Source organism: Molothrus ater, chromosome 5 (genome assembly GCF_012460135.2).
Source record: "Molothrus ater isolate BHLD 08-10-18 breed brown headed cowbird chromosome 5, BPBGC_Mater_1.1, whole genome shotgun sequence".
Classification (NCBI taxonomy): Eukaryota; Metazoa; Chordata; class Aves; order Passeriformes; family Icteridae; genus Molothrus; species Molothrus ater.
The window spans coordinates 51,333,638-51,360,295 of record NC_050482.2 but is presented as its reverse complement, the minus strand read 5'-3'; the positions used below and the strand labels follow the sequence as shown (position 1 = coordinate 51,360,295).

The 26,658-nt window shown below is 40.5% G+C and overlaps 1 protein-coding gene across 1 annotated transcript in view; it reads right to left on the bottom strand.

Moving 5' to 3' along the window:
* The window catches only part of MYH9 (myosin heavy chain 9), a 70,269-nt gene that overhangs the window by 25,089 nt on the left and 18,522 nt on the right, over positions 1-26,658 (bottom strand). Inside the window, 10 exon segments of the mRNA XM_036400652.2 lie at positions 353-505; positions 1,602-1,720; positions 2,808-2,903; positions 5,808-5,951; positions 6,820-6,918; positions 7,462-7,525; positions 8,226-8,318; positions 13,266-13,359; positions 14,097-14,124; positions 24,368-24,524. Coding sequence (XP_036256545.1) covers positions 353-505; positions 1,602-1,720; positions 2,808-2,903; positions 5,808-5,951; positions 6,820-6,918; positions 7,462-7,525; positions 8,226-8,318; positions 13,266-13,359; positions 14,097-14,124; positions 24,368-24,524 — 1,047 coding nt within the window.

Here is a 26,658-nt window from a genome sequence, read left to right as displayed (position 1 = left end):
GGGTAATGGTAGGATACTTCTTCTTTGATGGCAGTCTGTGGCTGCTTCAGATTATAATGCAAACCACATCCTAAAATTATTTAATAGAATCCCATAACAGTTTGGCCTAACAGTTCACCGTCATCTAGAGAAAGAGCTCACATTTTCCCTCTCTCCCATCTCTTCGCTCAACTTTCCTTCAGTTCTTCCTCTCCTACACTTATCTTGAATGAGACTTGATGTTGATTCCCCTTTTTGTGGGCTTCACATCCTTATCAAGAGTGTGTTATTTTCCAGTTGTAAAACTATTTCCTTCTGCGGTCTTTGCTCCATATTAAACTGTGCTGAGTGCAAGGACCTGACATCTCCTTACCTCAAAAATCTCAAAGCCAGCAATGTCAAGGATTCCAATGAAGGAAGCACCCTGTCTCTTGGTCTTGTCCAAAGCCTTGTTGATGCGCATAACCAGCCACCGGAACATCCGCTCATAAGTGGCTTTGGCCAGTGCTTCAATGGCAAAATCAGCCTAAACAGCAAACACATCAACATCAAAAGCTGCATTATAAACCAAAGAAAGCAGATTACACTGCTTCAGGATCTAGCAGCACAACTGTAGTCTGACATTTTCTCTCCACCAGGAAATTCACTGAACAAGGCTTATTTCAGTTTATTCCAAATGAAAAGTAGATGGCATAGTGATATTCAATATATAAGAGCAAAAAATTTGTCTCTAAATTAGTGTGTCAAAACCAAATTTCAGGATCCTACCTGCTGGAGGAAACAAGAGCTGGTATTAAAGAAAGAAAAACTATGACCAGTCACTCCCAAAGACTGTAGTAACATGGAGTATTTCATAGGCCCAAGGAAACGAACTTAAATTCTTTTGTAACTTTGGATTTATGAAGCCAAATCCCTCCCTGCCACTACCCTACCTTTGCTTGACACAAATACTACATGTAGTAAGAAATTACACATCAAAAGGAACAAGCAGCATGGAAAGGCAACCTCTGACTTTTTCCAGACTTCAATCTCTTACCAATCCCTTCCACGTTACAGAGCCATGTTTCTTTATTTAGAGGATAATGCTGTGGTCATAAAGAAGCCAGGCAATGAGTAAGCACACGGGTTTGCTCCATTCAAGCAGGCCATGAGCTCCTAGGTCAGGTTTCATTTACAGCACAACCAGTCAAGACTGTTACAAAATTTCCAATAAATTTCAAGGGTGAGCAGCAAATTCTTCTATCTTAGTAGCTGACCCACTCAAAAATAGTGCTTTCTGAATTGCACCAACTTGAAAATGTCACCCTTGCATACCACATTGAAAATAACTCCCCAGGGACAGCCGGTCACCAAAATTAGGGATTTGTGTTTTCTTTCTTCTTTTTTTAAGAGAAAAATTGCTAAGGGACAGGGTGAATTCCATCTTTATACAAATTACATGAACAAGCAATATATTATGTTAGAAGCAATATATTAAGGTACAACATTCAAGTGTGCTTTCCATACATTGCAACCATAAAGATGGTTAGTAAACACTACAGAAACCTTTGATACATTCATTAGCAGTGCAGCAGTAAGATTAGAGACCATAGTGGTCTCATTCATTTTTTGAGAATGCCTACCTGTTCTTTGGTCTGAGCTTTCTGGACATAATCTCGTCCAACTTTGATGCGAGGAGTCAGGATACCTCTAGTGAAATCTGTCACGTTGATACCCAAAAGGTGAGACACCTTCTGAGCAGCTAAAGATGGTAAGAGGAAACAAAAAGATTCATATTACTTTGTTTTTCTCACAGAAAGAAAGAGAAAAAGAAAAACATTCTGACAACTGTCTTTAGAAAAGTCAGGAAACAGCTTACAAAAAACATTAAATGAAGAACAGGTTACTGAGACAAAATACCTTCCTAACCAAAAAAACACTCTAAAAAAACCCTCTTGCAACCCATACAACAGTTTACTGAGTTTCTCCAGAAGCCACTAGAATATATTTGAAGTAACAGCCTCATACAACTAAATTGTTACACAGAAGCTTTAGAAAGGTCATTGTCTGTAATCAATCTAAAAATACATCAGATAATGGATTCTTAATCAAGCTAATTGTTCTGTCTTCATCTACTGATTAGTCTTGGAGACAGCTCCGTATTTCAGATTCAAGATCCAAAACCCAAAGAGTTTATTCTCCTCCTTAAAATGGCATTTAGAGCATATTTTAAATAACAACAGCCAAAAAAAAAAAGTCCTTTAGTGATAAATTAGCAACATTTGCACTCTGCAGTACATCAACGATGAAGGTCTAAGAGTTAAGTCTTCCAACAAATAGTCTTCTATCACATGAAGCATGGCACTATTTACACATTCAACAATGGGCAGTGCAATTAAAATATGCACACATGCTTTTATACCCACCATAAAACTATCCACCACCTTACTCTTACAGTTACCAGACTACCTACAAAGGCAGCAAAGAACATTCCTTAAAATCTGATAATATAGGTTTGAGGGAGCAAATACTGTAGCTCGTTTAAAACACACACTCCACATATTCAGTAGAGTAATCCTTTTCATCTGTTCATGGTGTGTACTTCCTGCCTAGCCCCGCCACAGGAACACTGTCACATTCCTGCCCATGGGTGGCTGCAAACACACGCCTGGCAGAACACTTTGTGTATTTGTATGGGGCACGCCAGCTCCTCTGACAAATAATTCACCCTGTGGAAAAACAGGGCTCCAGCATTCCATACATACTGCAATACATTCTCCCCCTTGCAAGAACTTCCTGGAGGCTTTTTTGCTGCACTTTTCTATGGTGTGGGGCAGGGGATTGGTTACCTGTATTGTCTGGCATAGAGGCTTGGTCTGTGTTACGCTCCTTCTTGAAGACTATGTTGCCAAGTTGAAGAACACCTGAGATAACCTTCAGCAGACCTTTTAAAATAGTAATAATAATAACAGCTTAGTGTCAGACATCACCAAAATGTGACCCAGTTATCCATATCGCCCAGTTACCTTTCCTAACATGGTAAAGAGGCCCATCTCAGCATCCCAAAAATCCTTCCAAAATTTAGGAAAAAACACCACAGCTACTCGTCTAAATTACTCCCATTCAGGACAAAGAACTTGCCTTGTCATTCCTATGCAAGACTACACAGCCTAGAAATTTACCTATTCTCAACATCTCTATAAAATAGTGAGAGACAGGACTGAGGGTAAAGTGCTACCTACAACAACTGTATTTTTTAATAAAACACTTTTTTCTCTGCTTCAGGATAAAAACTCATGCAATGAATTCATACTCAATTTTCCTCAACAGTTACTGCTAAACAAAGGAAAGAGACAGTTAAGAGTGCATCTCAATTAAAGATTTTGTTTCCTTAACCCTGTAACACTTTCAGTTCCCTGACCAAGATCTGCAGTCCTTACAGACATGCATTATAAAGTACAGAAGGCAGCAGGATGTGGGCGAAAGTGCCTGTACCATAACTATTACTAATTATATGCTGAAGCACCCCACCCCATTGCTAATGACACATTCATACTCTTCAAGTGATGCATGTCAAAAAAGCCAAACTATCAGATGCCAAGACAGGGAAGATGGTGTCAATTCAATTTTCACCACATATCAAAGCTCATTGCATAATAGCTTCCAGTTGCCTTGAGCAAAGTAAACTGCCAGTCACTTGAACGGGATCTTCTAATAAAGGTATTTTTGGTCCCCCCAATTTCTACTTGTTTATACTGATTTTGGCTGGGGTAGAATTAATTTTCTTCACAGTAGCTGTTATGAGGCTGTGCTCTGGATTTGTGCTGGAAACAAGTGTTCATAACACAGGAGGAGGCTGGGGGTGCACAAGAAGATGGGAAAGGACACAGCTAGGACAGCTGACCCCAACCTACCCAAAGGATATTCCATACCACATGGCATCATGCTCAGCATATAAAGCTCAGAAAAGAAGGAAGGGGAGGATGTTAGGAGTGATAATGTTTGTCTTCTCAAGTCACCGTGTGATGGAGCCCTGCCTTCCTGGGTGTGGTTGAACACCTGCCTGCCCATGGGAAGTGGTGAATGAATTCCTCATCTTGCTTTGCTTCACTTGCATGTGCAGCTTTTGCTATACCTGTTAAACTGTCTTTATCTTGATCCATGAGTTTACTCACTTTTACGATCTCAATTATCTCTTCCATACTACTGGGCAGGAGTGAGTGAGCAGCCATGTAGGGCTTAGTTGCCAACTGCAGTTAAACCACAACACTATCACAAAAATATTTGTTTTAAGAAAACATCCTTTTGAGGATGAGAGTGAACAAAGGCTCCATTATATGCTACATTAGGAGCAACAGAAAAGAAATATATGTTTGTGATTGTCCCACTCTGCTCTGCACTGGTGTAGCCTCACCTCAGGTCCTGGGTGCAGTTTTGGGTACCACAATATCGGAAAGATATAAAGCTATTAGGGACTGTCCAAAGGATGGCTATGAAGATGGCAATGAGCCAAGAGAAAGTCACAGGAGAAGTGACTGAGGTCACTTGGTTGTTCAGCCAGGAGAAGAGGAGACTGAGGAGGGGACTTCACAGCATCCTACAGCTTCCTCAGAAGGGGAAGTGGAGGGCAAGGCACCTGTCTATCTGGTGACCAATGACAGGATCTAAGGGAATGGCACGAAGCTTTGTCAGGGGAGGGTTAGGCTGGATCTTGGCAAAAGGGCACTGGCTCCTCAGCAAGTGTAAAACATTAAAGCTATTTTTGCTGTAGTGCCTGAAACCAGTAACTCATCTACATGACAGCAAAGACATACCCTAGAGCATACATTAAAAACAACTCGAAACACTGAGCATAGCAGGACACCCTGACAATGAATTAGGCTACCATTTCCTTTTTTTGGTTTTGACAAATTTCTCTTCACCTCCATACAGAAGTTTCAGTCTCAGATAATTGAGGATATCAAGAAATGTATTAAAGTGTCAATAACAGCACAGATTTTAACAGCTGGACTGTAAACAGCAGAAGGCACGGGTAAATAAATGCTCCCTAGAGCCACAAGAGCTGCAGCCTCCAGCAGAGGAGGTGATGTCAAACCACAACAGATACTTGCTTGCTTCAATGTAGAGAGTAACAGTCCTAGCTTTAGAAGACCATACACATTTTGAAGGTGACACTTTGCAGAACAGTGATTTCCGACCAGTGGGGCAGATCATGAATGAGCGAGCACAGAGCTCTGGTGAATGTGTATCACTGTGCTTTGTGCTGGCTGTGTGCATTTCTGTTCTCACTGTCATGCTACTGTGCTCCCAGAATCAGACAATATTAATTTCTGATCAGCAGTTCAGTGTTAAGCTGGAAAGAAAGGCACTGTGACCAGCCCGTTCTCAAAGGACTAATCCAGAAGTGGTTGGATCAGATACTTTAGAGCCACTTTAGAGCCACTGCTAAGGGATAGGGGGAGCACACAAGCCATGCATTGCATAAGAGAATGAGGGGATTCTTGTATCTTTAATGTGTTTTTCACAAACTGAGTATACAAGCCTCAGATTGGGAACAAAAACAGCAAGCAGAAGCATGTTTTTATTAGCTGCTTGTTCTGGAGTTAACTGTATAACCTGAAACTGTGCTGGTAGATCCTGAGGTGGGTCACTCCAAAGCCACTGAATTTTGTTACTTGCAGGCACTGTTCACTCGGGGCAGGGGGAGCAGGAACAGACACAAGCAAAACAAAACCAACAAAATCTCTAAACAAAAAGCTAAGAAATCAAACCAAAACAAAAAAAAGAACACCAGAACAAAAAAATCTCGAGACAGCCTGTTCCCTTTTTCATTCCTTGCATATTCATACCTATCTGCTCTTCATCTGGGATGCCCATGATCTTCATTGCCTCCATGGTCTCCTGAAACATGTCCTTGTCCTGCTGGCCCGGGATGGTAACATGCCCATTGGAAAGGAAGCGGTATTTGTTGTAAGGCTCCAGCAGCAGATCATCTTAGGAAAGAATTGAGAAAGAAGTTGCTATGGATTTTTCTTTTAAACAGACAACAAGCTACCACCAATATCAAATTTCTGATTTGCATACACTACCAGCTCCTGGATGAATCTAGGATTAAGCCCAGTTTTACTTCAGGCTGAACATTTAATATATTTTAGATAAACACAGAGTTTTTCTGTGTTATTTCTTGCTATTCGTTCCTCTGGCCTACTCCACCAAAGCAGTGCCACTCATCATTAGGTCCTAAATCTGTAAATAGTAGGGATTAACTTGAAAGTAAATCTGCCTTTAATTTCAGATACCTCATTTGTTTCAAGTCAGATAAAAGTTCATATATTAATTCTTGAAACAGTAGCAGCTATGAGAAAGTCCTCTCCTTGTGTCATTCCTGCAAATCCATTTGCAGCTCTTGCACAACACAGACCCACATTACCACGCTGAGGTATTAAAACAAGGTGTGCTGGGATTCCAGACTGCTAGAGGTGCTCAGAGGCTTGCAGATTTGCTCCACTCAGTTACACACCGAGTGCATCACAGCAGGAGCATTCCTGCACCAGAATGGTTTACATCATGCAAGACTAGACTAAACATGGGACAGCGATTTAGATAAGGAAGGGCGTAGAGTCATTGCTGGCAGGGAAACAAGTGCAGGAAGGAACCAGAGCAGCAAGTTTTCAGGAACTGAGAAGTGCAGGGGGAGGATAGATGGATGCATGAGTGTATGAAAGAAGTGGAGGAGAGCTGACCATATCCAAAAGGCAGAGAAGGAGGAACTGTGAAGGAACAGGTCTTCGTCTACAAGTGTTCTGAACCCTCTGTTGTTGAAGTTATGGGATTCCCTCACCACAACACAATCATACTTACTCTTCAAATGCTCCCCTGCCCCAGAGAGCAGGTAGTAAAAGATGTGGAAAGTTCTCTCCTCTTTGGCCTGGCGAATTGCACGTGACTTCTCCAGTAGATCTTTAGAGAGTCAAGGCCCATGACAGGACATACAAATCCCTTCCTACTCTATGGTAGGAGAAAAAAATACCTGATGTTCTCTTCATACCAATTGACAGGGGTATTGACTTAGCAATCGTTATCTGTCAATAACCCATTGAGCTTCTGGTCTCAGTTCTGCCAGCCTCTGAATGATGACTATGGTAAGAGAGACTTAATTGGTAAGAAACATAAAAACTGATGCCATCAATCCCCACTTGCCTTGGAAAGAAGCAAGAATGACTTATGAAATTCCATACCTATTCATATTGCTGCAGTTTATGCTTGCATTTCACCTCTTAAGATTCGAATTCATTCATTAACTCAGAAAAGGTCTGCACCATGATCACAAACGTCACAAAATACTACTGAGGAAAGAGGAGACTACAACAGTGATCTTGATAGCAGAAATTTAGAGTGCTTCCAACTGCTTTCTCAACCTAAGTCAGTGGTGATGAGACTGCTAGGTATCATTCCTGACACCTCTAGAGCCTTGAACCTTTCAAGGGGTTACAGAAAGGATACAGGTTTCAATGTTGGCTCCAACAATGTAGCCGTTGACATCAAAGTTGATTCTGATAAATTTGCCCTAAGAGGAAGACAATAGCATTAAAATTAGTATTCTTTGTGTTTGGTAACAACAGTAAACAACAGAGGTAAACCTTCTCTTTTTCATCCAGGAAAGGAAACTCCAAACAGGTCAGGCAGGTTTTAGGCAAAGCGTAAGGTCAGCCAATAGGCAATGCCTACTGATCACAACAACAATTGAACAAAATAAAGACACCAAGCACTTCCAGACACTTCTGTCATTGTGACAGCCTACAACTCACACTCACTTATGTTTCAACCTAGATTTCCCACAACCAGGGTCCCTTGAACTTCACGTTACACTACCCTGACAGCTCCACCCCTTTCAGTGTTAGCTTCAACCATTTGAATTTGGTTTTGCTGCAGCTCTGCCACCCGCCTCTCAGATGTTGTCCATTGTTCTCCAGAACAAGCAAAATAAAGACAAGTATTTGCTCTCTAGGATAAAACCAACTGTAATGATTAAAAAAAAATCAGCACAGATGATCCTGGCACAGGATCTGGTTTCTTCCTTCTAGAGATCTAAAAGATCTATTCTGGATAATTCACCAAATGAAATTAATTTCCCAGATTAATTTTTAAAAAGTCACTTAGTTACTCTATCTCTGATAGCAATTCACTCAAAACCAGAACACTCTGGAAAGTGTAAAATACACTTTTGATGCACTTTTTGAATACACTCGTGACACAATAATACTCACAAATCTTGAGGAGTTGTCATTCTTTACTGTCTTGGCATTTCCAAAGGCCTCCAGGATGGGATTAGCCTGGAGCAACTGTCTCTCCAGTTCTCCCTAGAGAGAAATCCAAAATTAATAAAGTAGGTAGTGGTTCACAGCATTAACCTTGGGTCAAACCAGCGCTGCGGTTTCAATTCACACTAGTTTGGCATCTGTTGCAGAGAAGCCATATTAAACCTTAGGAGATGATCACTTAAACCTTCAAAGGAGACTCATTAGTTATCTGGGTTAAACAGAAACATTCATAAATAAGCCTCATTCCCTTCCTCCCAGTGTGTCTTTCTGTTAGCAAGAAGCCCTTCAAAGTCACTTGGCTGTAACATCCCGCAGACTTCCCAGGGACAAATTAAAAACCATACCAGCATCCAAGACCAGGCCCTCATTCCAGAAGTGTACTGCCACTGAGCCTGGAACAGTGAGGTAAATCCTATCTTGCTACTAAAAGACAGCTCTGAACACTGCTACTAGTAGGTTAAGAAGTTAGTCTGAAAAAATCTAATGTTTTGTAAAAACCAAACACAAAATGCTTGCACTTCTTGTAAGAGTCTACATCTTACAAAGTACAAACAAGCAAAAATCTCCTTTGTAAGGAGGAACACACAAAAAAGAGAATTAGTGGTATCCCACAAACTGCATGATTGCTTGCAGTCTGCTGCCATATTCACACACTCATCCCCTCAAGGAACACAAAATGCTGGAATTGTAGAAAAAGAAATTCAGAACTTTTATCTCTGCCCAGTACTAGGCCATTGCAGCATATACACCTTTCCCTGCAGGCTCTACACGTATCCCTAGCACTTTTGAAAAATTACTTGTCCTCTGTGCTAAAAGCATGGTGTTCTCTATATTTCAAGATCAGCTAAAAAGCTTCTGGAGACACAAAATTACAGTTTAGATTAATGTTTCTCTTTTTAGCAGTTATCAGTAAGTACTCAAGACTGCCTGTGCATAACAGATGGAAATGAAGTTTGATTTGTGAGAACTGGAATTTATGGGGAAACTATTTAAGGTTACTTCTAAAGGAAAATTGTTCCCATTTGTTCTCAAAGACAGATTAGTTCTTACACAGTGTCTCTAAAAATACAGGCAATAAAAAAGGAGGAAGATATATGAGAAACTGTACAATGAACTACAAGTCTTTATTTTTTACTTCTACGATCACTTCACTTCATGCTTGCAAAGTGCAAGGCCAAACACGACCCCCAGCCCTGGTGGAACTGCACACAGACAGAAGGGGCAGCTGCTGCAAACACCTCCATTCACTGTCAAGTATATGTGACAAGGGGCTTAGCCCTGGTAAGGGAACCTGAGCTGGCACATCATCTGTCTCACAACAGACCCAGCATCTGGCATTGCAAGGAAAAAACCTTGAAACTAGGGTTCCGTCCTTGAAACTGTGTGGTGGTCACATTTCCCCTTGTGTTCTGCCACATGTACTGAAGTTGGAATGCTCTTTGCTCACACCATTTCTCTTCCCCATCCTGCAGTGAAGCCCTAGGCCTCTGTTTCTAACTGCAATTTATTACTATTCAAGTGAGAGGTGACAGCAGCACAGCACTTAAACCCAACTAAATGGAACAAGGAGGGAAAAGAAATCAGTCTTTGACATCAAATCTATTTTAATTATTTGGCTATAAATAAAACTGAGGCCACAGCAGCTACACAAAGAAGGGAAGTTTATGCAAATCCACATATAATAGACCCTACTGTTACTTAGTACCTCAGGAAAAAGTGTCATTAGTTTCAAGTAGGTGTTGGTAAATTGTAGTTTAGAGGTGATTAGGTCTCTTGAAACACCAAGGTAGCAATATGCATAGAGAATGACAGCTTGGCCTCACAGCAATGTGAAGCATTTCCTTTCCGGGGAAAGGAAAATGCTGAAGAGTTGGTCAAATCACTGAGCTCTCCTGATTTGCCTCAGCACCATGACACAGTGGAAAAATCCAAGTTCTCAGCACGCCACAGTAACAGCACATAGGACTACGTGTCTGCAATTACTGTACCCATTCCTCACTGCATGCTGTCTTTGTTTAAAAGGCAATTCCATTATGTTTAAAAATTTTAATAAGTTTTTGGGTGGACTTTTTGGGGATTTTTTACTTTAAATTTTGGTGGTCACCTTTCACTGATGGAAGATTCTTCATTATTTTATACAATAGGTAATTTTGCAGAGCAAAACCATTACAAGACAGAGCTGTCCAAGCTTTCTAAAAATCCTAAGGTACCTATCATTAAGATGCTGCCAATTTCCTGGTGCTTGTAATTGCCATTCCTTGACCTGAAACAAATTTGTTTAACACTTGGCATGCATTTGAAGTATGTGCAATATTCCTCATGAAAACAGCAGCAGAAAAAGGTCTGTTAGCCTGTGGTTGGCAGTTCCTAACACTCTTCAGTATGCTGTCTTTCTACTGCTCTGAAATTACAAGACAAATTTAAAGCAACTAAAATCCTTGACATCTACCTTGCACTGATTTTTTTTTCATCTCATACACTTTTTGAAATGTTTTTTAAGCAAGATAGAAGTCTTTCCAGCTATTTATGCTTCAGAAAGTATGGAGAAAGGCATACAGAAATCATATTTACCTTTAACAGCATACAATTAAAAAAAAATATGGGGGATGGTGTTTGGGTTGTTTGGTTTGTTGGAGTTTGTTGTTTTGTTTTTTACACTTTAGGGATTTGCTTTTGTATTCTTCTCTGCAGTCATGTGAGAGATTATCAAATAACTAAATCCCAACACCAGTGGCTGCATGGGGGAAGGAGAAGGATCATCCATAACCAAAGTTTCGTTACAAATATTTAAAGATCAGCTACTATTACCCACGGATTTCTGATTATCTGCAAACACTCACATCTTGAAAAATCATTACATTATTTAATAAGACAGTAGAGAAGCTGAGATTAAACATGGAAAAACACTGACTTCAACTTCCATAAACAGAAGTTTTAATAAATGAAAAAAAAAAGTTTCTATCATTACATTCAGTACATCCCCCAAGAGGAGCCTTAGTGTGCATAGAAGTCACACCATGCAGCTAGAAGCTTATTTAGCTGAATATACTAATGCACTAGGAATGGTGGAATGCACCACTACATCCAAAACAAGTGAGATAGAGTTAAAGAATATGTTTTATAAAACTGATTTTGCCCTGGTATTTGGAAAAACACCAGTTTACATCCAAAAGTTCACAGTAAAGAAAGTACCACTACTTTCTATAATATCCTTTGTTTAGTTCTGTGCCTAAAGACAAAAATCTTCCATGACCAGTATACCTGAGATCCTCAAAAAAATTAAGTTCCTATATTCTGATTCCAAGTTTGCACCATAAAGAAGTGCTGCAGAGCACTCACTGCTGATTAACAAAGGCTTCAGCTCTAAATCCCCTCTGGTAAGGTCAGTTTAGTAACAAAACATGGAGAGCAGGACTTCTTGAAAAAAATCAAAACTTAGGGAAAAAAATTAAATATCAAGCTTGGGCAAATCACCAACCAGTCCAACTTAGGACTGTTTTATTCTCCTGAGCAGATCTGTCCTGCTTCAGCAGTTCAAATTTTACTCATGGACAAGCAGTGGAAGAATACTTAACTCAACCCCATGATTCTATTTTCCACACTTAAAAAAACTAAAAAGAAGAATGTTTCTAAATACAGCTACTGACAGACCATGGAAAAAGCCTTCATATGTCTGAAATTTTGGCACATAGAACATTGGGTTTTTTTGGTAGAATTCCAGAAGTTAGTTACTACTATGTGCATGCACACACACAGTGTGCCTGCATGCAGAAATGCCTTCTTATTTATATACTCTACATGCATTAGACATGCCTACACATTAAGCTGCTACAGGAAAACTCTTATGTAGAGATGCAGTGGACACACCTAGCACTTGGCTTTCATTAATAAACATTTCCAACGTGTTCAGATCTGGCTAACAAGCCCACAGTCCTAAAACTCTCTGGCTAAATACTTAACTACATCAATATTACTAGGAACATCACACACACTATATGCTTAAGAGTCTAGGAAAGCCTTGTCCAGTCCTATTGTCCTGATGGAATACTTCTAAGATGGTATGTATCTGGGAAAATCCTGCAAGAAAAACTTTAAAGGCAAACTAGTATTGAGCACAGAACACAAGTATTCTTGATATCACTACAGTCTCCAACTGAACATCCTTACAAAAAGATTACTGTGCACCACACAAAAAAAAAAAAAATTGTGAATTGTCTATGGATTTGTTTTAGCTGCAGAAAGTGATATTGGTGTGGAGTGAAAAGCCGCTCAAAAAAATCACACAATGGGACAGAAAATGCATTCCTGGTGCAGAACGTGCAGTAAACGTGCAGCTCACCTACGAGGATACAACTGAAGAATTCGGCAATAGTCCATCGGGGGAGAGGGAGGGGAAAAAAATATAAGTGAGACATCTTTAAAGTCCTCCCACCATCATCACCACCCTCCTCTCATGTGCTGTTTGCTTGGTTTCCCCCCTTTTAATGTTTTCCTACAATTTTTAAGTTGTCAGCCGATGTCCACTAGCCTATCATTGTATTCTCCAGTTTTGAGACAGTACATGTAATGGCCAGACCTAATCTATAATGGTACAGAAGAAAGGAGACAACTCCCCCACAGAAGGACCAGTTTTAAACTGCCTAGACTGGTTATAAGCAATACAACCATGTGAAAAGATCAGTACAGGTGATGCAATTACAGCAGCTCTTGCCCATGCACTTGCCCATGAATCCAAGGGGTTGTGGATGAGTTTATGCCCACTGTAGATCCACCAAATTCAAAGGAGTTATGGCTTTGAACAGTGTTCCCTGACTTGCAATTTTTGACAGACTTGTTGTTTCATAGTTCACTGACCTCCTCAATCCCCTGACAGATGTTACCATCTAAGCTTCTACTGAACAATACGTCTTTTACCGACATCAGCCAATACATATTTAATGTCCAAAGTCTGCAGAGCAATAAAACATCACTAAACCTAGGTCTTACCTGGTCTTTTTTGGACTTGTGCGAGGAAGCAACATGAGCCAGATACTGAATAACCTTCTTGGTGTTCTCTGTTTTACCAGCTCCTGATTCACCTCTGTAAAGAACATCTACAAGTTATCAACAAACAAGATGTAAGGGGACATCATCATATTTCTAATCCCAAAAGGGCTACTGACATCCTTAACTGCATTCTGGCCATTACAGCACCTCCCTTAAAACCAAGAAAAAAAAAGCTGGGCTGCAGCTGGACTGCAACATGGAAGCAATAAAGAACTGTGCTTTCTAGTCACTTGGATACAGAGACTGTCAAAGTGGCTGAGGAATAGCTTGGAGGCTGCTGTAGAGGTTAGGGTGAAAGGTAATGAAGTAAATCTTTCAAACGGAAGCCTCCTGACTGCAAGAAGAAACATACCAATTCCTTAAGCATGGCTGAGGGCCCATCAATTTTACTGTGTCTAGAAGACAAACTGCTGCATCAAGAGTATCTGTTACTCTATCAGCCTCATCAGTATGCATGCACTTAAACATAACAGCTGCAACAAATCTGAAGGATCACTCCAAGCCTTTTCCATTGACAAAGCTGTATTTCTTCAGTAGTTTGAGCACAAGGGGCTGTTTCAAAGCCACCCTCCCTCCATTTATTACAAAAATTATTTTGCAGAAGGAATTATATATTGGAGGAACTGTAGTGGGCTTTCCTTGACTCTCCATTATTACCTAATTCTGTAATTCCACTTCCAGCACTTAAAATTAAGAGAGTCCTTCCTTTTTACAAAAATGTAAAAACACAAACTTTGACATGCAGACAAACTGACAATTGGAATTACTCACGTGCAAAGGATGGACTGATCCTCTCGATCTAGAAGAAATTTTAAAAGAGTAGTCAGACTAGGACTCTAAAAGAAAATTTCTCTGACAGAATGAAATCAACACCAAAGACACCAGGAAATAGTAAACACTGACAAATATCCTCAGAATCACAGCCAAGTAACCCCCTCTCTGGCAAGACACCCACCTCCTACCATATGCCAAAGTATAATGGCACCACAGCAATTTAGTTTTCGTCATCCAGAAAGAATATTATTTGCATTACAATTTTTCTACAAACACTAAAGAAGTCTTCTACTGAATGTTTCTTTACCACACAGCTACAGTGTGATGTGCATCTACTTGTTCTTCAGCCCCTATTGCAGTGGGCCCATACTGACTTACAAAAGTTATCAGTAGAGCAGTGAAAATGGAAGAGGTAGGGGGAAAGTGGGACAGCAACTGTTACAAATCCCAAAGTGCCAAAGATTCACATCAAACAGACGTTTTCAGACCAAAACAAACACTGGAGGTTGAGTGACAAAATATTTGTTACTTGTTTCATACAGACTGGACCCAAAAACTGGAAGACTGAGCAGCAGCCTACATCCTATACAGCTGATTGTTTGTGGCATCATCCCCTATTGTATTAACACAGCAGCTGGTAACAATAGAAACCTTTTCTTTTCCATGCTGACGTACCAGCAGACTTACTAATGCCTGTGTTCAATTCCCAGCTGTGGATATCTTTCCAGTTACAGAACTTAATTGACCCAGCCCATTCACTACTATCTTCTCCCACATCTTTAACCTCCTGCCAGCATTCACTTCGTTATGCACAGTCCTAACCAATCCTTCCACCATGCCTTCATCCCACAGCTCCTGCACACACTCCACCTATTCTGCCCTGTTTCACTTTCTAGCCCTGCCCTCCACCCTGTGCCCACCTACCTCCACCCAGATTCCATGCCATTCCTTCACACCACCAGGAATGAGCTGGGAGCACTAGGAAGACTGGAGAGTGCCTGTGCCTACACCAGAACAGCCTCAAGTAGCTTGTAGTCATCACAGGGACAGTGAAACATGGAACAGGTGGGCACAGCAAATCATTGACTGACAGCCCACAAGAGCCACTGGGGCACTCAGAACACACCGTGCCACCAAACTCAAAATCCCCATTAGGCTGGGAGGCTTTTTGGTTTGATATTAGGTGTTTGTTTATTTTTAAATCAAGACCAGAGGACTCACAGATTATTTAGTCTGAGAAGCTCAGTAACACTGCAGCAGTTAGATGTCATTCAGGCATTGCAACTTCCTTTTTCCACTCATTGCATTGGACTAACATCTACTCTCTAAAGAGAGAGAAAGCAAGCCTCAAACATCCAAGAGAGTCTGCAATTCAATGGATCTCTCTAATATTTTTTTTCATAATTAGTGACATCCATTATGTTTGTGTGACTGTCTCCACATTTTAGCTACTGGTTCTTTTAATTTTTTCTCGTAGCTTAGAGAAACCAAGAACGCTCAGTATTCTTCCCACCAGACAGTACTTAGATGATATAATTAAGTCAGCATTCAAGTTGTTTTGTGCAAGATAAAGAGATTGAGCTGTAATTAGGGAAGTCTTTCTAGTCTGATAGATTTCAAGTACCTGAAACCTTTTCTATACCCTTAAATACTGCTGCTGCAAGCACATTTAGCATTCCAGTACTAACATCCTGAATGCCATATTAATCAAGAAAAATCTCCCATACACACAGTTTAAAAAGAGAGGAGTATATCTAGCCTTTGCACATATTTTTGTGGAATAAGGAAAGCTGGCAAACCTAATAGGTTTGAGATTCCATCTTAAAATATTCTGAAGCCAATAATGGAAGCATTAAGTTCACATGCTAAGTATATGCAACTCCTGCTCTTAAGCATCTTTACTGGAAACTGACTGTATGTAGATGAGCACAAAAAATGAGAGGAAAATAATCTGTTTTTTCCTGTTAAAACTTAGATTACTTGCCAGTACCCTGCTAATACTGTTCTCAGAAAGAGCTGATCGGCCCCAAGCCTGGAAGAAAGCAAGTAGAAGAAAATCACCACTCAAACAGTTTTGGCCTAGCAAATTCTTAAGCCTTCAAAACTAGATACTGCAGCTTTACTTAAATTGCATATTCATGTTTTCAAGTGCTGAATTTATTCACTGCCTTTGAGATATACACTCCTTTTGCTGAAGGCCAGGCCAATAATAGATGTTAGCCAGCTCCAAAGGCCTCACATATTTAAGGTTCCCAGTGGGTCAAGGGCTCAGCAGGCACATGCCAGCCCTCTGCATGACTGGGCACTTTGAGGGTGGATCAGGGGAATAACTAATGACTCATTTATGGATTGCCTAAGGAAATGTATTCTTCAGTAGTACAACACCTGAGTACAATTCTGCACCACAAAGCAGCTATGTGAAAGGACAAGATTGTGCCTCTGAATAACACCTGACTTTCAAAAGCTTGAATAAAAACAAGCAGTTCACTTGTCCAGAAAAGGCTATGCTCACATTCAGGTACTACAGAGGCTCTTCTAAGAAGTAGATTTGAGAGAAAGAAAAAAAAAACATTTTAAAAAGGCAATTCTAAATAAAGTGGTCCTTATTGCTGGTAACCAGCTCTGACCTTGGAATTATGAGTTGGGGCTTCTCAAACAGGCTGTGGAGCCCCAGGCACTTGAATAGCACCTGCCTTCCCATTTCCATCCTAGAGATGATCCAGCAAAAGAACACCCATAAGCAGACAGATAAACTGACTGTTCAACAGAAAAAGAGATGATCAACATCAGATAATAATACCAAGCAGTTCTTTGGCACTGAACACTCCTCAATCATGCCAAGTTTTCTCATACTTGATTGAGAAGTTCTTTCCAGCCTTGTTCCAGTAAGGCAAGATAGCCACAGCACCCTGGATTGACCCTAAGGAGTCCCAAAGGCAACTACAGGATTTTTCCCCACCCTAACACAGAGCACGGTGTTGAAAGGTGGTCAGGCAGGAAAAGTCACAGACAGTGTTTGAAATCCTCTTGGCATGAAGCTTTCCTCCCCCAACATACTTTCCTGGTGGCCCACTGCAGCTGCCTTAGTCACCTCTGCTTTAAGTCAGCAGGATCCTACCTGCAAGTGTAGGCAAGTCTCTGGGAGCACGCAGACACTGCCATAAAAGGCAACATTCCTGTTTGCAATCCGGGGGAAATTCTTTCCCAGGACTGCAAAGCAGCAGTCATTGGGATAGCTGGAATTCTTCTAATTGTGTATAGACAGACAACTCAAATAATGTGTTGAGCAACAGGAAACTGGAGCCGACCAAAGGGGCAAAGAGCTAACGCATACAAAGCGTAACTCTTAGATACTCTTCAAATTAAGAACAGTTTCAAGTGCCAATATTTGTTCTCCATATGACACTGACTTGTGCCATCATGAATCAGAATTCAGTTGTCCAGGCAAGAGGCCACCTCCCCCCTCCTTTTTTTTTTTTCCAAAGGATCATTCAACATGGGTATACTGCACTACTTCAGTCAGCACTTGCCTTTACTTCATTGTCAGTTGTGCAAGCAACCTACTCAGCAAAAGAGAATGTGCTGGGTACCATAAACTCAGTTGCTTATAATAACACAATCAAGAAACGCCTGATTAAAAGAAATCTGCACCTGCTTTTCAGTTCTAAACAGAGTCACTTATTAGAAACAATCCAGAATAACAACTCATTAGTTAATTATAGCAACAGTTCTGTATTTCAAACCAGCTGACAAGGAAAGCTTTTTATCTAGGCTCTTCTTCAGCTCTCATCACTATAGCATTCAAGAGATCACAAGACACAGCAGCCTCAAACATCCAGAAATTCAGGAAGTAAAATATTCTTCAAATTTAAACTATACAGCAGTATGGTATAATAAGATCAGTAGATTAATTTTACTATGTAAAAAACCCCATAATACGTAACTTATTCTTGACTTTCTTTCGTCCAAGAATAAAAGACTACATTTGAGACTGCTTGCTGCTTTAGCATACTCTAAAAACTTAATTAAACCAAAATTTGTTTTCACAAGAGCGACATCTTTTTACATAGAAAGTGCTCAACCAAATATACAAGTGTGAATGAATGCTGAACTGCTGTGGTCAAATACATTGACATAATTGATAATTTAATACAGCTCCAAAGTCTCGAATTTTGTTTTTAAATGTTTTGGGATGGGAGAAGAAAAACGTTAGAAAGCTAGAAGAGAATGTGCAATTTAAGCTCCTCATCTCAGTTACAGAACATCCTACCAGGCCTTTATCACCCACTTCCTCTGCATGAGTGACTCTCGTTTCAAGCCTGTTCATCTCCATAAAAGGAGAAGTAATATAGCTTTCACACAATGGTGACATCACCTCTGCAGCTAAGAGGAAGTGGAGCTGAAAGGCAAAGGCTTGGCTTGCAGTCCCCTGCCTATAGCTGACTCATTAAGGCTAAAAGCTTAACCATAGCTCATGGTACCACCCACCTCTGAACCACAGCGTCTGGCGGGCCAGGGCAGCCCAGCCCCGCTCCCGTTACTGCGCTGCTCCCAGCCCAGCGCCCGCACAACGCCTGCAGCCCAGCCCGGCCCGGCCGGCCAAGCTACGCAGCCGACCTAAAGCAAGAATTGCTCTTAAATGCATCTAAGTGCTTCAACCATGCAGTGCTGTCAGCTCTTTACTGCCTCCTCAAAATTCTCTTCCAACATCAACATAATTTTACATCCCATGTCCTTTCCTCAGGGCTCTTAACGCAGGAGGAGCCTCAGGGACCTGACACACTGTGCTCCACAGTGGGAACAGCCCCACTGGCATCAGACCCAATCAAGTAGGTTCACTGTGGTGCTTTAACCTACATTCTGGCTTGAACGGAATCAGAAACACTCCAGGGGAACACCAGAACAGAGCCCCAGAACCTGTTTTTGCACTGTCATTTAAAGAACCTATTATAGGGAAGTCTCAAAATGCTAACAGCCATCATCAAGTACAAAAAGAAAGAGAAAAGAGAAATCAAATGAAGGAGAAACATAGCATATCCAAGACAGCTCTCAACAATACAGCTTCAAGATGTTTGAAAAAAAAAAAAAAGAGAAAAGAAATCACTTGAGTTTACAGGAATACTGCAGTGCCAAGATTCAGCTCTGCATTAGCTGAAGTTTGAAAACAGTCACAAGGAGAAAAGTAAATTTCATCTTTCAAAATGAAATATATCCTACGGGCTCAAATGGAAATATTTATTCCCCCAAGACATTTTTGGACTAGAGCCCACATCTCCCCTTCTCTAGAGCTCTTTAACTGAACCTGGAGATAGCAGAAAACAAGTTGTAAGCTGTAATTTTAGGTTATGCAAATGTTTATGAAGTTCTGACAGAAAAGAAAAACTAGTATACAGCCTGCAAAAAGCTCAGGCAGCTCATGATACTAAAACAGTGAACTGGAGGGAGACTGACATCAGGGGCTGAACCATTACATAAGTGACTGCCAAAGAAATCCTGCTCTGGTTTACAGGAATGAAGCAAAATGGGTGTGGTAACTACCAAAAAACAAGTGGGCAACCGGACTCTTTTTTAGCTCCCTGTTCTCATAAAACCCACATCTCAAGACACAGATTTTTAAAGCTGGATTTAGAAATTCCAAGTAATTCAAAACATGTAAAACATTTCTTAAGGAAATTTCAAACAATGTACATACTTTCTTGCCATTTGCACCAAAACAAATATCCTCCATACTAGCATCCAAATTTCATGTTGCCCTTTGCATGAGAAATTTGGACAATCTGGAAAATACATTTCTGAAACCACAAGTTATATTCTTTTCGGTTTTAGTGGAAATAGAACTTGACCCTTACATGCAACTTGAAAGGGACATGTGTGCCTCTACATAATCTGAGCAGGTCTCAACTGAGAAGCACTGACAGAATATTATACGGAAAAGAAAGATGCACTTTGGGGTAGGGCATTATATAGTGCAGCATAGCAGCCCAACGCTAAGAAGCAAGCTGAGAAATTACTTGGAAGCAAGAAAGTTAAAACAGAAGTATTCTGCTAGCTAAGAAACTTAGAGAAATATGCAAACATTTAAAAATTACAAACAAAACACTTGAAGGTCTATATTCTACAGGAGCAGATCTAGAGGACTATCTTTTGTGAAAATCACACGTGGTCCCAAGGTGAGTGTGAGGATCTACAAAGCAAGTGATTTGTCTTACAACACCTAACACTGTGATTCCTCACTTAATGTAACAAGGTGTCACTAAAAAAATCACCAAGGTACTGTGCTTCAGATTTTTTTTCTTTGAAACACCAAACCCAGAAACTACCTAACTCCCAAGTGAGCACCAGCACAGTTCTGGGCGTACAGGTCCCTTTGCAGACTAATCCATCAAGGTCAAGGAGGGTTTAATCATTGCTCAGTGATTTTCAGAGTTTTGTTAGGTGAAACATTAGGAGCTCTCCAATAATGTGGAGAAAACCAGCTAAGAAAAGAGACTGAATATATTCATTAGCTATGTGCTGTCTATTCCCTCTCCTACCTATCATCTTAGTTGAACAGGTCTAACCTTCGTAGACCAGAATCACCATACTGACCTAACCTATTACAGAAGCTTCAGATACTTTTCAGGGCATTAAAACAGATGCCATGTTCCAGATAACAATGAAATTTATATCTTCTATCACTATCTGACACAGAAAATTCTCTATGTGTGCTCCAAATAGACAAACAGGTGCTGTTTAACAGCTTTAAAATATGTTTTTTCTAAATTGAGGCCCTGGAGACTGTGAAGTGAGATAAAGACTGTATCTCTTCAGTATACATCAGCTGCATTAGATTTGTTTGCTCAAGACACCACTCCACTTGCAGGCACTGTACTTCAATCATTAGCACCCGAAGAATAATTCTTCTGAAAGCAGATCTGAGGCTTCTGGCACCCAGGTTACCCAGGGAACAGAAACATTAAGACAAATTGTTGTTTTCTCTAAAAGCAAAAATGTTACACTTTCTTTTGAGAGTTCTGTTCCTGAAGCACAGGAAGTATCTCCAGGTAACATGTAGCAAAATAATGTTTTCATCTCATTTCTGAGAGTCACAGTCTTGAGTCTGAGAAAAAAAAGGAAAAAAACCCAATAACAACAAACAACCCACTCTGAACATGCCCTTCACCATTTTATTTCTTCAAGAAAGTACTTCTGAGGAAAATTAACAAAAAGCAATATAATCTCTTGGAATATCTAAGTGCCCTGACACTTCTGCCAATGAAGCAACCAGAAGATACAAAAGAAGACCAAGCTCACCCACAGTACATCAGCATAGATGCCTGAAAACGGTTAAGCAGTTTGTGGATTAGCAGAGGTTGGAACAAAACTCTCATCTTCCTCTCCCTTCCTGATGAAGCATCCCTTTGAAAGCCCTGCTTATTCAAACACCATAAATTGACTGAAAATCAACAAAAACAACCCCCCCCCCAAAAAAAAAAAAAAAATTAAAAAAAAAAATCTGAGTCCAAATCAATTAACACCCAAAGCTTTTCCACACTGTCAGTTTAAGAGATAACTATACCCTGTGCTGACAGAAGTCAGAGTCAAGTCAGCTTGCTATCCTTCTCCAGGCCATGAAGGATTCCCAGTCTTCAGGGCTCTGAAAGTAACCTAGGGAAGGCAGCCTAATCCTAAATGCCTCTGGCTCATGTGGAGCACCCGACCCTTTCATCTTCTATTCTCTGTACAGATTCCTGCCATACCACTGGCTGCTGCACCAAACCTCCCCCACCGCTGAGCAAAACCCAGAAAGTGGAATAGGAATGTTGCTTTCCATTCCCCTCGAGGCTAGCCAGGACCAGAGACACTGCAACAACCTACTACTCACCCTCACTCCCAGTAGCAGACATTGGAATGCTACTGCTACCCTTTGAAACAAGGAAATAAGGCAATAAATAACCCTAAAACAATCTCTAGAGGTCTTGTAGTACACACAGGTAACTGTGAAACCACACAGAAAAATCCTTCCAAACCTAGTTAAACAGATCAAGGCAGGTAAGTTCAAAAGCTAACTGGGAATGATATTCATATCAACAAGCATTACAAAAAGTCTGCAACAAGGTATCTAAAACTAGGTAAAGAAGAGCTGGGGTAAGCCTCTAGACTGTCAGTACTGCTGAGAATACAGCATAGCAAGAATTGTTCTGGGAAAGGTAAACACTCCAGCAGACCTCATAGCAACTTTCCCATGCTTGGAAAACACAAGCAGGGCTGCCATTCTTCAGCTCTGTACAACAAAGCAAGTCAAGTCTGGGGTTTCCAAGTCTTAGACATCATCCAAGCGGTGGTCTGACAGACACATCACCTCTTTTCAACAGGAAAGAAAATACCCACATAGATTAATCACTACCTCTGAACCACCATCAGACCAAGGAAGGTCACCTGTCCCCTGATGTAGAATTTCAGCTGTTTGGGTATCTTCTGTCACACACTGATATATACCTGGCAGGGATGAAGGACAAGATGCAGGCACATGCACTTTCAAGTGGTTTAACTGCTGTCTGTAAGGGAAAAGGACTTCAGTCTCCTCACAACACTGCCAAAGAAACTGTTTCTGATTCTATGTAGACAAGATTTCTTTCTAGGGAACAGTAACTTTGGTACAGCTAAGTTAATAGCTTGTTTAACAAAAATACAAATTAGTGCTTGAGCTAACAAGGAGCAGGCAATGGAGGGAAGGAAGCAATAAAAGAAGGAAAGAAAAGGAGGTTTATGGACAACATTCTGCCATGTAAAATATAGGTGGAGCATCTATTCTTGACCATATCATGGCAGATCCAGTCTTTCTCTAAGGGAAGTGAGATCCTTTAGAGGTCCAGCTTCACAAGTTTTTATCTTCTGGATGCAGCATTCATTTCAGAGTAACACACCAGCAGTATGGCTGCATTTCTTCAAGACCTGCCACATCTCCAGCAAATTGCCACCAACACCCTGCCACCAGTCCACTTCAGCAGGTCTGTGTACTCACCCCTCTCCATCCCAGGCTTTTATAAATATAGATTAACTGATCCATCACATTAGCTCACCCCTGTGCTCTGCCCTGCATGGCACCACACTTAAACAACCTTTATCAGCTTTCCCCACACCAGGTTTGTTGGAAGACACTAAAACAGGTTGGTGGGTGGAGATTTTCTTTCTTTTCCACTCTGGGAACCTGTATCATTATAGCCCTCTTATGCTTGGAGGTGCAAGTGGTAGCAAGGGCAGGTGAAAAGCAGAACTCAAACTGAGACTAATGAGAAATTTAAACCATGATTTTATTATATCTGGATTTTGCTCAAAAATGTAATGCTAGTGACATGACCTAGGGGGAACAAACACCTTAGTCATTTCTAGACATCAAAAAAATTAAGGAGTAGTAACATTCACACAGGCACACCAAATCAAACTGTCCATTACACCCTTTAAACCTTACAAAGTATGCCTCCTCATAAAACCCAGGTAACAAACAGGAAGAAAATCACAAAATACCTCCACACCTGAACCTCTCCAAGCATCACAGACACCACAACTGACTTAGTGAAAAACCTCCTCTCAGAACCAGGGATCTGCACAATGCATTCAGAGTTCCATATGTAGAAGTCCTCAAGTGATAAACAGGTAGCAGATAATAGCCACAGTTCTCTTATTCTCAGTTGTATAATGTGGAGTGAAATAGGTCTATCCTACTTGCTTTCTTTTATTGCATGAAAAGGCAACAGATGTACTTAATATTTCCTGATAGTGAGTTTTATTAACAAAGTAAGAATATAACCAAACAAGTCTTGACAGTAAAGCTACCACTGACCATCACACTTCAAAATATAGGTTATACTAAGCTTGATTCCCCAGCCAGACTGTGCAATTGGATTTTAAGCTGGCTTTTGTTAAAAGCCTCTATCAAACAGTACACATCCCTGCCCACCTACAGCTATATCAATTCATAGGCTCATCACTGAGATGGAAAATTTGCTACCTCAGTTCTCCTTTCCTGCTTCTCTGAACCCCATGCATTCACACCAGCCTGTTCTTTATGTCAAATTTAGCTCTCACCAGACTTTTTGTATAATTCTTCAATCCACTACAGCAGGAGAGAGCTATTCACCTGAACACAAAAGCTGGTACCAAGTAGTGTCTGTAAGCAAGGACAATAATGCCTTTTGATAGCAGTGAGTTGTTGTTCTCCTACAGTGTTCTGACTGCAACCTTGATTTGTGATTTCAACAAGAGTCATTATCTCAGTCAGCACTCACCTTGCATCATACTCCTGTAGGCTGTGTCTGTGATGGCATAGATATGAGGGGGCATTTCATGTCTCTTTTTGCCTTTGTACATCTCCACTATTTCTTCTGAGTATATGGGCAGGTTCTTGTAAGGATTGATTACCACGCAGAACAGGCCTGAGTAGGTCTGGAAAGAAAACACCCCAGCAAACAGAGACAGAAATTAAAAATGTTATATACTTGCATATTTTAACAGTACATTACTTGAAAAAACAAACAAACCAAACAGTGCTTTTTTAATTACTTCTTCCAGTGATGCCATGTGGAATGCTTCCCACTAAACAATATTAGAATCTGAGGAACAACCCAAGTCCTCTCACCTTGACCAGTACTCAACTCTTCCAAGTGTGCACTGAACACCTACTCACTCATTAGTAATACTGATATCACTGATCTGCTCCCCAGCTAATTAACAGTCCACTAGGACTGGCTTTTCTTCCTTTCAAAGTGCCATTTCGTGATAGAATGTAGGTGCTTAGCTTCAAAATGCATACATTTGTGTTCTGTCTCATGTTTAATATCCATTTATCTAGTAAATGATCACTAAACAAAATAGAACCTCAAGCCAAAATAGTTACTAAAAGAAAAATAAGACCAGCCTACTCCTGAGAGGTTTTCAAGACCACTAGACCATGCCGAAGGCAGTGCCATCCTGTTCTGAAAGGAAAGCTGGATTAGATGGCCTCCTGAAGACCCCCCAAGCCTGAACACTTTCATGATTTGTAATGCAGCAAGTGTGACTAGAACTAGATTCAAATTGTAAGGTCAGCAATGTATAGTATGTTCAGTATGTATGTTTAGAGTGCTCAATATTGTTCCAAACCAGTCAAAATGGAAAAAAATTCTAAAAGAAGTCAGCGATATATGCCAAAGTTTGCTTCTAATTCATATAAAATGGTTAATTCATTATCTATGACAGCAAACTTCCATTTCTCAATTGGTTTCCACTGGCTTAAATTGCACAGTTCTGAGGGAATACAACTGTCAAAACACTTCCAGTGAAAATATTAAGCTTCTTAAAAAAAACCCCACAAACCCAAACTTTGAAATCTGAGTACCTAAAAAAAAAAAAACCAACAATTTTTTTTACTTGCAAAGGGAATAAGAAGAGGAGAGGCTTCTTAGATATTTCCTAGACATTCTAAGAATAGCATTCCAAGCCCTGCTCCTGGGGCTTAGTGCTATCCTAGCTCCCTGTCAACTTTAGAAGCAGCTGTTTGGAACATCTGGAGATGAGCAGCTTCCTACAGCAACTTGCAGTGCTACCAGAAGAGAGTACATTTGGCACTTTTTATTTCTATTGCCAAGATCTCTTCTATTGTTTGCTCAATGAAAAAAGAGTGCTTTGGAGTGGTAGAGAGTTCTCCACAAGGAGCACAGAGAGTACTTAATCAGATTTAGCTCCTTAGCTAAAGGTAAGGATTAGACTGCAGTGATCAGAAGGGTGAAAATAGCATCTACTACACAGTTTATGGTAGCAGATGCAGTTTATGTCCAATCTTTCTACATGCTGGCTTAACACTAAGTAACAAGTCTGCTGTCATATGCAGCAGATTCAGATATAGATTCAGACAGAAGTCCTCCAGGAAGTGAGTTTTTCATAGATACTTAAGGTTTCTTTTCCACATCCCAGTATAAACAATCAATCTATGTTTCCAGACCTACTCTTTTTTCCCCCTCCTTTTTTTTTCCAATAATTTTTTTAAATATTTGAGGACTATTTGAATGGCTTACAGAAAATACTAAATGTCTTTCCAAAGTGGAAAACTATGAAAGTTGGCTAAAAACCTTTTGGCATAGTACTTCTAAAGTTCCAGGAAGCTAAGCTTCTAGTCAGGTTAGGTTTCAGGTGGTGCTTGAAGAGAGCAGTTTAAGGAGTTTACAGCAAGTAAGCCAGCAATGTCAGTTCCTTTTGCCTCAGTTTTAGTTCTCCATCAAGTCTGACAGCACTTGCACAGCACAGAATAAAAGCTGGAAGTCTGGATGATGCTTTCCTGACCTTTGACTACACCAGTGGAACACAGAGTAGGACAAAGAGACAGAAATGGGTCAATGCAAGAGCAGCATGTTCACAGTGCACACAAGTCCACAAGGAAGGTAGAGCTTTCTTAGCTGTGTATGTGTGACTCCTCATAGCTGTGACTGCTGATAGATCAGAATGGTTGCTTTTCCTGTGAGTTCATGTCTAAAGCCACCCTATGGATGAGAGCAGCAGTTTAGAAAAGGGAACACATTAATTTCACTTAGAGTGATGAAGCCAT